Below are 12,808 nucleotides of genomic sequence, written 5' to 3' on the forward strand. Positions count from 1 at the left end.
GGCATTTATCGCCTCCGACGATTTGTTTCTGTGCAGAATTCCCGCTAAGTGGATTCGTGCAAAGCAGCGAGTCGCAACGCCACCAGTGTTTTGTCCACCCATCACCTCGTGTGCCGTCCCGGCCTTCACAGGTGCTCGCTAACAGCACTTGCCCCAGCGGGGAGTGGTGGCGCTGCGGTTAGCACGCTGCGCTACGAAACCCCATCATCCTACCAGGGTCGATAAAGCGAATGCCATTTGTGTGCGGATTTAATAGTGGTTGTCTATGATGGAGGTTTTTTTTGGGTTAGATCACGTAAATGTAAATGCCTCATTAAACCCACCACCACCCGACACAGCCGATTAGTAAGGTTTGCCACGTAAACAAGACGTGCCAATTCGTTACTAGCACACCAGTGTGCTGGTTGTCTAATGGATAAACTCGGCCTGCCAATTGAATGTGGAATTTCCATCACTGGCTCAGCGCTGTAAACACAAGACAGGCACGAGCTCAATGCTCATTTGAGTAGGAGACCCAGCTGTGACCTTTGTTTTGTAGTGCGATGTGTGGACACGAGTGTTGGGGAGACAAAGGTGGCTAGGGGTGATGCTGGCCACAACTGCCCGCTAGGCGCACCCTTTGCTGGCCAGCAATGAAACTGTGCCGGACGCTGTGACCTGGGCTGACCGCTCAAGGAGTAGGTGACGCGAGGTCACGGGGTCACGGCACCAGCCGCCATGGTTCGCGTTGGGAAAATGACACGGAGGCCGTCGGATGTTATCCCGTCGCTCGTCACGTGACCGGCGGCCGTGACCGATGTTCTGATTTTCGTAATTGTTTCAACTTGGGTCTGATCGTGGGGGTGGGGGTAAAAAGGGCTAGGTGGTGCAGTGCGCCCTTCTCCTGCACCCGACGCAGCGGAACAAGTCAAGAATGAGGAAATAATTGAAATATAGTGGGGGGAATGAGTCCATGATTTCAGACGAGAGCATTAAGATTGTGATTTGAAGGTCCCCCACGCCTCCTGCCGTCGTTCGATTCAGCTCGGCCACGTTTGCAAATATCTTTTAATTAAGCTTTGCAAAATAGGCTCAGCTTCAAATGAGTAGCTGGTGCAGTGTGTAAACATGCAGTGTGTAAACATCGCCACTCGGAAGACAAAGGCGGCCGGGCGTGCTGCTGGCCACGCAACCCCCTCGTGTGCCGTTCCGGCCTTCACAAGTGCTACTCGCTCATAGCACTTGCCCCAATTGTCCGTTGAAGACTATACGGGGGATCTGTGTCTTTGTGCGTGCGTGCGTATGCGTGGCGTTGTTGTGGTGATTCATGCACTGCCCTATTTCTGGCCTTCGTGAAAACAAAACACACGAAGTGGTGTGTGAACCTGGCAATGACCTACCCTAGGTCAACTCAGCCTAAAACAAATGTCTGCTTCAGCAAATGTCAGGTACAGTGAGTTTCAGCAGTGGGTTTCAGATAAAGGCTGCTTGACGTGCATAATGCTGGCCGTGCCAACACTCGCCATCCAACCTTATCGGATGTTCACCAATTGCATTTGCCTTGCCATCTGTGAAGCTAAACCAGTGGCGTTTTGTCTTTCCAGTTGATTTTGTTTAACCAGATGAGCCTTGGGGCATTAGTCCGCCAGTAGTGTGGGCGATGACCGCCGCTTGATTCAGTCATTTGCGGTATCATTTTTAGACGTTTGCCAAATTCGGACCCTGACGCCGGCCACACAATGGCCCTCCTCTTGCGAATGACGTCGTGGGATTCTTCTTTAACGTGCGCCGTGAAGCGGACGACGCGTCGCGTTATAACCCGCAGTATTAACCGGGGCGGCCGGCGGATTTGAACCGCGAACGTCTGCAGCAAGCGGTGAGCACGATGCCGCAGGGCCTCGTCAACGTCGCTGGACGAACCTGGCCGTCTGAGGTCGATTCCTCGCCAAAGGCCAACAACATCAGCGGCGAGTATTTTCAGAACCTGTCCTGGGCCTCTGCCTGATCAGCTGAGCCTTAAATGAGCCCTCTCGTGCTGGGTGTTTCATCGCTTTTATGGCTTTATTTTGATGATTTTCGAAAAGTTTTTTGGTTTGGCCATGTTTGTTTGTTGTGGTACAGAGTTAGACTGATGGCCTTAATCTAAGTTGTCTTGTGGTTTTTGTTGTTGTTTGACTTGCATCCCACTGGGATATTTGCACAGGGTTGGTGTACGGTGATTTTTCTGCAATATTTTGCTGTCTTTTCTTGGATTTTCTGTTTGCACATAGCCACTTTAAGATGTTTTCTTGTTCATGTTTTTGTTTTCTGTTTGTTGCGGTTGCACCCGATTCAAGAGCCGAATGGCTCACAGGGCTATACCTAATACATGAACTTTGAACTTTGTGGAATTCACATCGGCACTGGGGAGGGACAAAGGCGAGATGCTGGCCAGGCCACCCTGCCTCGTGTGCCGTGGCGGCCTTAGCAGGTGCTGCCGCTCGCCAACAGCACTTGCCCCACAAATCTGTTAAAGGCTACACGGGAATCCTTCGCCTTTGTACCGAGAGCACCCGCGCGTGCGTGAGTCACGCGGAGTGCGCGCACGCGCGTGGGCTGGGGTGGCACGAGGTACCCTCCTTTGCTTCCCATGTTGACGCTCAGCTGCATCTTAACATCAAAGTGAGTAACGTTGTGATTCATAAGTGTGATTTTTTTTTGGGGGGGGGGGAGAAGTGGGCTATGCCACCCACACTTACATCACGATCCGGTCAAGCGTGTGTCGTTAATGCCCTCTGCCACACAACAGCCAATCAAATGAAAGGTTGTCGCATGTTGGCTCCGGTGCGTTATCGTTGCGTCTCTGCGTCGCTGATGCCACGCAGTGTTTGTTTAATGTCGTTCTCGTGTATTTGAGTGTTTTTTACCTCCGAAGTTGGATTTAATGTTTTTTTTTACGGAAAACCACTGCTTAGCTTCCTATTTATAACACCATACCGTGGATGTGGCAGTGTGTGGTGTGTGTGTGGGGGGGGGGGGGGGGGGGCGTAGTGGTTAACGCGCTGCGAGACCCGAGTTTGACACAAGTCACGATAATTATCTGAACCAGTCCTTGGCCTCCCCTGGGTCAACTCAGCCTCAACTGAGTACCTGGTGCGGGGTGTTAACAACAGTGCCTCTAGGAAGACAAAGGCGGCCGGGGTTGGTGCTGGCTACCCACCTCCTCGTGTGCCGTGTTGGTGCTACGTTTATTTATTTTGGCAGCGCGTGTGTGTGTGATGGTGCATCAGAATATATCGTGTTGCCAGATGCGACTTCAAGAGACCGGGGCAGGCTCATTTGCAAGTGAGATGATCTTGTCTTGCGGAGTTCTCGCATGCTTTACAGCACCGTCTGCAGACGTGTGCCGTCGGGCATTTCGCCAAGCGTGGAGCGTGCGAAATTATATCCCGGTGAGCAGTGCCGGATGAAGCTAGTGCTGGGCTTGTAGCATATGTTATGAAGGGGCCCTAAATAAATAATAAGCACGTAAATATTAAAACACTATTTTTTTACTTGCACAATAAAGTTATTGTATTTTTTTCATTTGCTACACAGCCAGATAATACGACAAATCGCTAACCTTAAACACCCAGTCGTTCGTAAAAGTTGAAGGCGGTATAGTACTATAGTCATAGAGCAAGTGCAGAATCATTGAACCGGAATTGATAGCTTGAAAGCATTTAGTGCGGGGCCCTTGAAAGTGCGGAGGCCCGTAGGCATCTGCTACTTTTGCTACGAGGATAATCCGTCACTGCCGGTGGGTCACCGTAGTGCAGTACAACACTGGCCTCTTGGCAAAACGTTCAAATCTCAGAATTAGTTCTCGTCGCGAGTGACTCGTCAACGAAAAGCAGCGGCTCGGCTCGCTGAGTCACTACGACAACTCCCGGATTGGTGCCGATTTCACGGCTGCCGATGCTGCCACTGTTTGTCCGAAGCCAACGCAATTTTGGCGGCTTGTAACAAAATAAATGAATACGCCGTATTCGCCACATCGTAAGGTCATTCCGGAATGTTAGACGCACCTCAAACCTGTGCCCGGTGTAATACACAAAGATAAAGATCCTCCCCCGGCCCACTACCGTGTAGCCTTAACAGACTGTTGGGGCAAGTGCTGTTAGCGAGCAGCACGTTTGGAAGCCAGCATGGCACACGAGAGAGTGGGTGGCCAGCGGCGATGTCTACACACCGCACCGGGTGTTGTACTCATTTAAGGCTAAGTTGACCTTGGTGAGGGCCAGTGAATGGGAATTTAACTCGAGTGGCCAGGTTTGTAGAGCAGTGCGCTAACCGCTGTGCCACCACTCCCCTCCCACTCCAAGCAAAAAATAACGCACACAACCCTGTCAGATGTATTTCAACTGTGATGATTATTTTATCAAGATACAACTGTTAATTATTGATACATTCTTTTCATTAATGTTTTAACAAGTAGCGGAATGTTTTTTTTATAACATTCATTTTGCGTTTAATGAGAAGCTGAATTTGAATTATGGACAGGACCACTGGGTTTGAACCAAGGAAGTTGATGGCTCAACGCTTCATATATAACACATTCCTCCTGCGGAGGGAGCTGGTAGGAACGTTGGATTGTTCGGTCAATGGCCTGCAGGGTCAACGGCGGCGTGGTGTATTCCGCAAATATGCCCGACTGTGAGGGCGGGCACAAGCCGGCGTGAGTAGGATAAACGTTGAGTTTTATAAGGGCACCACGGGCTGACCAGCCCCTCCCCACCCAGCCCCACCCTCTCCACCCAGCCCCTCCCCACTCTCCCCACCCAGCCCCTCCCTCCCCTCCTGTGGGCTGGTGTAACCAGGAGGTTCCAACCAGTAATACCTCACCAAAACTACTCATCACAAACCGTGTTCGCCGTGACATCCCACGCCAATCGCTGGTGCGCGTGCCGGCCTAACATATCAGTGGTGAGATGTTAACTCCCGCGCCTGGTATGCAGGAGGTCGTGGGCTCGATAGCGACCCTGACGCTTTTAAATTTGTATTTAAAGCTTTAGTGACTGCAGGGATTCATTTTCTTGGTTCGTTCGGTAAAATATAATTTTCTTGCCGTGGCCTCGTGACACCGGGGATCTTTAAATTTCAACGACAACAACAACAACCAAACAAAAGAGAACCCATAACAGAGGTTCTTCTGTTTGGTGAGATCGCACCAATGTAGATGTATCGTGAAATCCCCGCCACCACCCGAAGCAACAGCCCAGAACCGGCCCTAGACCTTTGGGGGCCCTAAGCAAAATTTGGTTGGAGGCCCCTTTGATGAATGATTTTTTTCACCCACGCGCTAGCAGTGACTCTAGGGGGGCCCTCTGCTGGCCACGGGGCCCTTTGCAATTGCAAGGGTCGCTTAGTGGCTGGGCCGGCTCTGCAACAGCCAATTGGAGACTAGTCTCAGCACCACACCGGTTGTTGTGTGTTGGCCGAGTAAACCCACGACTACATTTACAATTCGACTACCGTGACGTTTCACAAGTATTTAGAGAACAAAGCGAGATGGGAGGTGGGGGGAGGGTGCTGGTGGTGGTGGGGGGGGGCTCTCAAGTCGGGGCCCAGCAACAACAAAGGCTCCAGGGGTGATTTGTATGAATTATTTGAAGCATATTTAGCCGCATGTTCCAACAAAGGGACTCTGGCAAGCTTATAGAAAATAAATAAACCGCACTCGAATACGTGTGTGTGTGTTATAAGTGCAGCGTGCACATTGAGCTCGCGACAAAGAGGGGGTGGGTGGGTGATCAAGAAGAACCGCGCATGGCCACGCTGCCCCAAGTACTCATTTAAAGGCTTCCTTGACCTCGTTGACCTCGGCGTGGCCGTGAGTGGGAATCGAACTCGCGTCGTTGTGTTCGTAACGCGGCGCGCTTACCGATGCGCCACTGGATCTACAGACACGCGTGCACACAGCACGCGCTCACACAGCACATACATCAAAGACAAATACCCCCCTTATAGCCTGTAACAGATTGTTGGGGCAAGTGCTGTTAGCGAGCACCTATGAAGGCCGGCACGGCACACGAGGGGGTTGGTGGCCAACACCACGCCCGGTCGCCTTTGTCTCCCCAGTGGCGATGTTTACACCGAACCAGGTACTCATTTGAGGCTGAGTCGACCTAGGGGAGGACCGGTTCAGATAATCGTCACCGGTGTTGGCCGTGAGCGGGAATCGAACTCCGGCCGCCGGGTTCGTAGCGCAGCGCGCTAACCGCTACACTACTGCTGAAACATTACATCACGCGCACACAGACACAGATCACACGCGCAGATGCACACATCACACAGACACGCACCATGCACACACAACGATCAAACCATGCACTCTCAAATAACTACGGCCCATCAATAATGCACGTGCACAGTTAAGTGTGTGTCGGAGTCAATGGGGGGTTGTTTTTGTGTGAATCGTCGCCAGGGTGTGGGAAGATGCCCGACAGACAACAACAATAACAACAGGAACAAGAGACCCAACCGACAAGCCGAGGGGGGGGCCCTAGGTCCTTTTACAATAAACATCTGGTCACCTGTATATGCATACAGTTAAACAGTGTAGCACTAAGCCTGTGGCTTTCAGAGCGGTTACAATTATTTTTATTTCTTAAAAATGTCGATAGATTATCTCATTAGTCTTAGCCAGTAGTAACTATCTTCTTGGTTCTTTCGGTAAAGTCACGTAGAAGGGAAGTAATAAAATAATAAAACATAATAAAATCATTCTCACGACGTTTCGGCCACAACGCAAGCAGCCGTCCTCAGGTGAAGTCCAGGTCTGTCGGGGAGACAGCGTCTGAATGAAACAGCACCACGCTTGGAGCGTATATTTAAGCTGGGTTGGAAGGGGGGAAGGGCACCTTGACAAAATAATTTGCATATCAAGAGGAATTTAGCATATTTATGGGAAATACAGGTATGTGATTCGTACTACACCTGAGGACGGCTGCTTGCGTTGTGGCCGAAACGTCGTGAGAATTATTTTATTATGTTTAATTTTTATTATTTTATTACTTCCCTTCTACGTGACTTTACCGAAAGAACCAAGAAGATGAATCCCTGCAGTCACGAAAGCTTTAAATCGAAACAGTAGTAACTAGTTTTGCACAGAACTTCCAACATTATCAAAATCAATTGAGTGTCCTTGTTGGCACACGTGTTCTGCCACTGCCATCAGTTGTATTTGGGAGTATTAAATATTCCTTTTGTGTTCTTTTATTCTCACGCTGATCATTAATTCTGTCTAACTAACATAGCATTTGCCGCAGGAGAAATTAATCCGGTACACTCCTTCTGTTGATAGCTTCGGTAATATATCTTAAGTAGCAGATATTAGCTGTTGTATTGTATATACCGTGCTACATCTCACTCGGATGTTTTGTTTTTCCCTCCCTCCCTCTTCGGCCACAATCCGCGCAGTACGTGGCATACATCTCGCTTTTCTTCATCCTCGTCTCCATTACCACATTCTGCCTGGAGACGCACGAAGCCTTCAACGTCCCCCGGAGCCCCCAGCCCGGCGAGCCCTCATCCGGCTACGGCCACGGCGGCGACGGGGGACGCAGCGGAGACCCGGACGCCGATCGGCCGTCGTATGCCAACGCTAGCGGCACTACCGCCGTGCCTCTGTCACCGCTGCCGACCGAGTCGACGGAATACGAGACGGCGCCAGCGCTCATGTACATCGAGGGCATGTGCGTCGTGTGGTTTACCATCGAGTTTATGGTGCGCATCCTCACGAGCCCCAACAAGCGGGAGTTCATGAAGAACAAGCTGAACATCATCGACCTCATCGCCATCCTGCCCTTCTACCTGGAGGTGGGGCTCTCCAACTTGAAGTCCAAGGGGGCTCGCGAGGTGCTGGGGTTCCTGCGGTAAGCAGCTCCACGGTTTGTTTTCTTTGTTTTGGCTTTTAGAAAAGATGTTATTGTTCTTCTTGGTTCTTTCGGTAAAGTCACGTAGAATGGAAATAATAAAATAATAAAAATAAAACATAATAAAATAATTCTCACGACGTTTCGGCCACAACGCAAGCAACCGTCCTCGGGTGGAGAGGTGGAGAGCAGGTCTGTCGAGTAGACAGACCTGTCGAGTAGACTGTCTAAAAGACTCTGTCGTCTCGACAGACCTGCTCTCCACCTGAGGACGGCTGCTTGCGTTGTGGCCGAAACGTCGTGAGAATTATTTTATTATGTTTTATTTTTATTATTTTATTATTATTTCCATTCTACGTGACTTTACCGAAAGAACCAAGAAGATGAATCCCTGCAGTCACGAAAGCTTTAAATCGAGATGTTATTGTTGTTAGCCCAGGAAAGCCTCACCGAGTCTCAAGACTCCTTTTTCAGGAGGTTTCCTACGAAGTTTTCGCAGCAGGGGCACGATGCTGCTGCTGCTGCTGCTACTGCTGTGTGTGTGATCCCCGCTGAGTAATTTGCAGGTAGTTTTTCAGCATGGGGATGGTTGGCCAGTGCCAGCCATGGGAGGAAACCAAAGGACCCAGAAAAAAACTCATGCGGGCGAAACGGAGGGATATCAAACATCCACCACACAGAGGCACCCGAGTCGGGAATCAAACCCAGGTCCTTCTTGCTATGAGGCACGAGCGTTACCGCTACGCCACCCTGCTTTTGGAAAGCTGAACTTGATGATGAAAAGTAATCGAGCAGCGTGTCTAAATAATTATTTTTTTAAGTGTGTACCGCATGCTATGACGTACGGTTCAGACGCATGGTCCTCAACATAAAAGTGTGCAAAAAGCATGGAGAGATGCACGCTTTAGAATTACACTGAGAGACAAAAATACGAACATGTGGATTGGAGAACACACGCGGGTTAATGCCATTATCCCCACTGTTAAGAAAAGTGAGTACGTAGCCGACTGTGCTAATCAGAGGGGTGGAGACACGTTGTTGGGAGGTTGGCCAATGGTCAGGACTAACAACGGAGCGGCAGTCAAGGGAATGGAACGCTTTTTCGAGGGCATCCACCGAGGAGTGCGGGATAGTGACAGGTGGACGCTTTAGTGGGGGTAGGGCGGGGGGGGGGGCGAGCCATTCATCCAGCAGTGGATCGATCACGGCTGAATGTGGCGATCTTTTTTTTCCGCCCAGGGTGGTGAGGTTTGTGCGGATCCTGCGGATCTTCAAGCTGACACGCCACTTTGTCGGCCTCCGCGTGCTGGGCCACACGCTCAAGGCGAGCACCAACGAGTTCCTGTTGCTCATCATCTTCCTGGCCCTCGGCGTGCTCATCTTCGCCACCATGATCTACTATGCCGAGCGTCTCGGCGCCAAGCCCGGCATAGATGAGGACAAGACACACTTCACGGTGAGCACCGATCGGCAGCAGCGACGTTAACCGATTGGGGGGGGGGGTTTGAGTGCAAACAACCCTCGTGTCAGTTGTCGTATAATATGGCCGCCATGACATCATCACTCCATGTGCTTCAGCCGGTCTGTGGCTGAGGCTAAGTATACGTTTTTAGTTCAAAACGTAGGTGTTCACACGCGATATTTTGGTTCGTAAATATTCCTTTGGTTTAGGCCAAGTAATGATCCGGTCAAATGTAGATAATTGAATGCGTTTGGCTATGTCGAGTAGTTTCGGGGATTATGCCAGAAATTTAGCCAGACCATTACATGGCCAAACCAAAAAAGCAAATAAGGAATATTTTCGGTTGTTTTTGATTCTATGAATGTTATCAATGTTATAAATAGTATGATTGTTCTTATCGACGTACAGGGGGTCTTGATCACCCCTAGGTTATGTCCTAACTTTACGATGCTTTATTGTCTTAACTACCTGTATGGAATGGACGTTAAGACAAGTCTCAATGTATGCAATGGCTAGAATTGCATTGTTATGTACTCACTGTAATTACTTCCCATGATAGCGAGCATTATAAAAAGTCCACTGAGCCCATTGTCTTTCTGTATTGGTTCAATTAAGTACCGCTTTGTGAGAAGTCATCAGTGTTGTGCTATAGAGCTGGTTCTCTCTTCATGATGAGAATATGGAATGTCCACAAATGGCCACACGTAGCCTATGCCCATCCTCACCCTATTCTGTCAATAAACCCAACCATTCCTTCTCCTTACCCAAACTTTATCTTAACTCTAACTCTAACTATAAACCCAACCTAACACTATCTCTATCCAAATCCTATCCTTACCCTAACCCTATCTCAATCCTAACCATAACCCTAAACCCAACGTAACCTTATCTCTATCCTGACTCTAACCTTACTTTAACGTTATCTCTCACCTAACCATAACCCCAGTCAAACCCTATCCCTTTCAATCTCTTACCCTATCCTGAATAATAACCCTTGACCCCACCCCCTAAACCCACACCCCCTACCCCGCACACGCCCGCACACAGAGCATCCCCATCGGCTTCTGGTGGGCTGTGGTGACGATGACGACGCTGGGCTACGGTGACATGTACCCCAAAACATGGTCGGGCATGCTGGTGGGAGCGCTGTGTGCCCTCTCGGGCGTGCTCACCATCGCTATGCCGGTGCCCGTCATCGTCAACAACTTCGGCATGTACTACTCGCTGGCCATGGCCAAGCAGAAGCTGCCCAAGAAGAAGAACAGCTACATGCCCAAGGTGGCAGCCGTCATGGGGGTGGGGCCGGCGGCGATCGCAATTGCGGCACCGCACCAGTTCGGGCAGCCGCCCCCCTCCACGCCGACGCCGCCGCCGCCGTCGGCTTCGCCGTCTCAGCTGCTGCAGCGCAGGAACTCGGCGCAGAAGAAGGAGTGCGCGACACCCACGCGCAGGCGCGCCGTGGCCTCCATAGTGGCGGCCGTGAGCGGCAGCGGCGGGCGGGCCGGGACAAGCCTCGAGGGGGTGGTGCCGCTGGCCGGGCGGCCGCACAGCTGCGGTGGGTGCGGTGGCGGTCATGCCGGCGGTGGCGGCGGTGGTGGTGCTGGAGGAACGGGTGGGGGTGTTTGGGCCAGCGTAGTGGATGTGGTGGATGTGGAGCATTTGCCCGGTGAGTACCCGAGGGCCAGTCCCCACAGTTGCCGCACTTGTTCACTCAAAGCCTACGGTAGGCCTTGGAACGTGACGGTCAGAGGCGGATCGAGTAACTTCCCAAGGCGGGGAAGTTCCTGAAATTTCAAGCTGTTTTTATACGGCCCTACATTAATACGATAAGCACTCAATGTATTTTGTCTTCTTGTAAGTATCAATATGTACATACGTACCTGAATCGTTTGTCCGTCACGATCTCGTGCAGACCCCAAGCAGAACGGGGAGGCCGGAGCACTGCTGGTGTGCACCGAGGTGGCCGGCCTGGCCGCCCACGACGCTCTGGGAGAGGAGCTCGCCGACATGGAGGCGGGGCTCGCAGAGAGGGCGTCGGGGCGATTGGGACGAGTGACGGGCCCCACAGATGACGGACAGCGGCGAGACAGCCAACCCGAGGAGACAAGACTTCTGCTGTCTCCTGCCGATGGGGACCTCCACAAAGGTACGTTACCGATTGTAATTATTTACATTTTATAAGGGGGCAGCAGACCAAACAAAGGGCCTCAAAGCGCCGTACAGAAGAAAAATAAACTCCTCTAGTGTATCTGACATATCGTAGGAAATTAGTAGTTTTTTTTTGTTTCTTTCTAAATGGGAGAATCTCAGCAGTCCGACGCATTTCTTCAGGCAGAGAGCATTCCAAATCTTGAGCGCCAAGGACCAAAAAAGGCCCGAGTTCCTAAACATTTTTGCCGAAAGCGCCGCTGGCAGAGGGGCACGGTCACGGTGTGAGGACAAACGCATCATCATTTAATGAGCCGTGCATGATCCACTGCTGGATAATGAAGGCCTCCCCAAAAGCCACCGCCTCATCTCACGATGCTGTGATGTAACAATCAAGGCGGCGCCTGCTCGTGAACAAAATTCCTCCAGATACTTTTTTGAGGTCGCTTTTGTCGCTTTCACAATGTTGATCCCGCCTCTGCTGTTGATGTCAAGCCATGAGACCTAGTGTTCATTCGAATTGCAGAGGTGGCAATGAAATGCTGTGAAAGAACAGGGTGATTCTTTGATACACCACTAGAAGAATAGGGATTATAGAGAAAAGGACTTTTTATTTTACAGCCGCTGTGTATGTTGAACTTTGTTTGCACCATACCTAGCCAACCGTGCTAATCGTTGATGCGGGGGCACAACAACAAACTAAACAGAAAAGGCAGTTCCAAAGAAATTTGTTTTAAATCTCGTTTTAAAAATTCATTCCTCCCAGTGATTTCCTAACATCGGAAGGAAAAACGTTCCAGACGCCTCCCACCAATCTAGATCAAAATACAATTCCCAATGTGACCCGTGCCTACTGTGCCTCAATCTTTCCTGGCCGTGACCCTTATCGAGGGCACAGGGTGGTCATCGATAATTGATGAAATAAAAGTTTTAGTAGCGCTCCGGCAGTGTTTTCCTTGGTCCCACTGCGTGATCCTCGTGTTCGTCAACCGCAACACGACTCGTTCCCACTCCCATCGGCCACGTGCACACAACACAAGGACTTTCTGAGGGGGTGACGCGGTTCCAAAACTGCATCTGTTTATTTGTACGGCTCCCAGCACACAGCTACACCAACGGACCCGTGATATGAACGTGTTGGCGTCACGATTGGCCTTCAATACGGGCCTCCCTCTCTTCAAGATCCCTTATGCAGTGGTCACGTGACTCTGGCAATTATGTAAATATATATTTGAACAATAATAAAAAAAACCCTATACTTATATAAACAATCAGTTATGTTATTCTAATCATGTATATCCTTTATAATACTCTGATCTTCCTA

At 50.5% G+C, this 12,808-nt stretch overlaps 1 protein-coding gene across 2 annotated transcripts in view; it reads left to right on the plus strand.

The window, feature by feature from the left end:
• The window catches only part of LOC133343176 (potassium voltage-gated channel subfamily C member 1-like), an 80,295-nt gene that overhangs the window by 60,301 nt on the left and 7,186 nt on the right, over positions 1-12,808 (plus strand). For both annotated transcript variants that reach the window (XM_061552632.1, XM_061552633.1), the window contains exons 3-6: positions 7,420-7,874; positions 9,114-9,330; positions 10,384-11,002; positions 11,249-11,482. In XM_061552632.1, coding sequence (XP_061408616.1) covers positions 7,420-7,874; positions 9,114-9,330; positions 10,384-11,002; positions 11,249-11,482 — 1,525 coding nt within the window. The remainder of the gene's footprint in view (positions 1-7,419; positions 7,875-9,113; positions 9,331-10,383; positions 11,003-11,248; positions 11,483-12,808) is intronic.

Source organism: Lethenteron reissneri, chromosome 2, assembly GCF_015708825.2.
Source record: "Lethenteron reissneri isolate LAM-NWPU_2019-01 chromosome 2, ASM1570882v1, whole genome shotgun sequence".
NCBI classification, from domain to species: Eukaryota; Metazoa; Chordata; class Hyperoartia; order Petromyzontiformes; family Petromyzontidae; genus Lethenteron; species Lethenteron reissneri.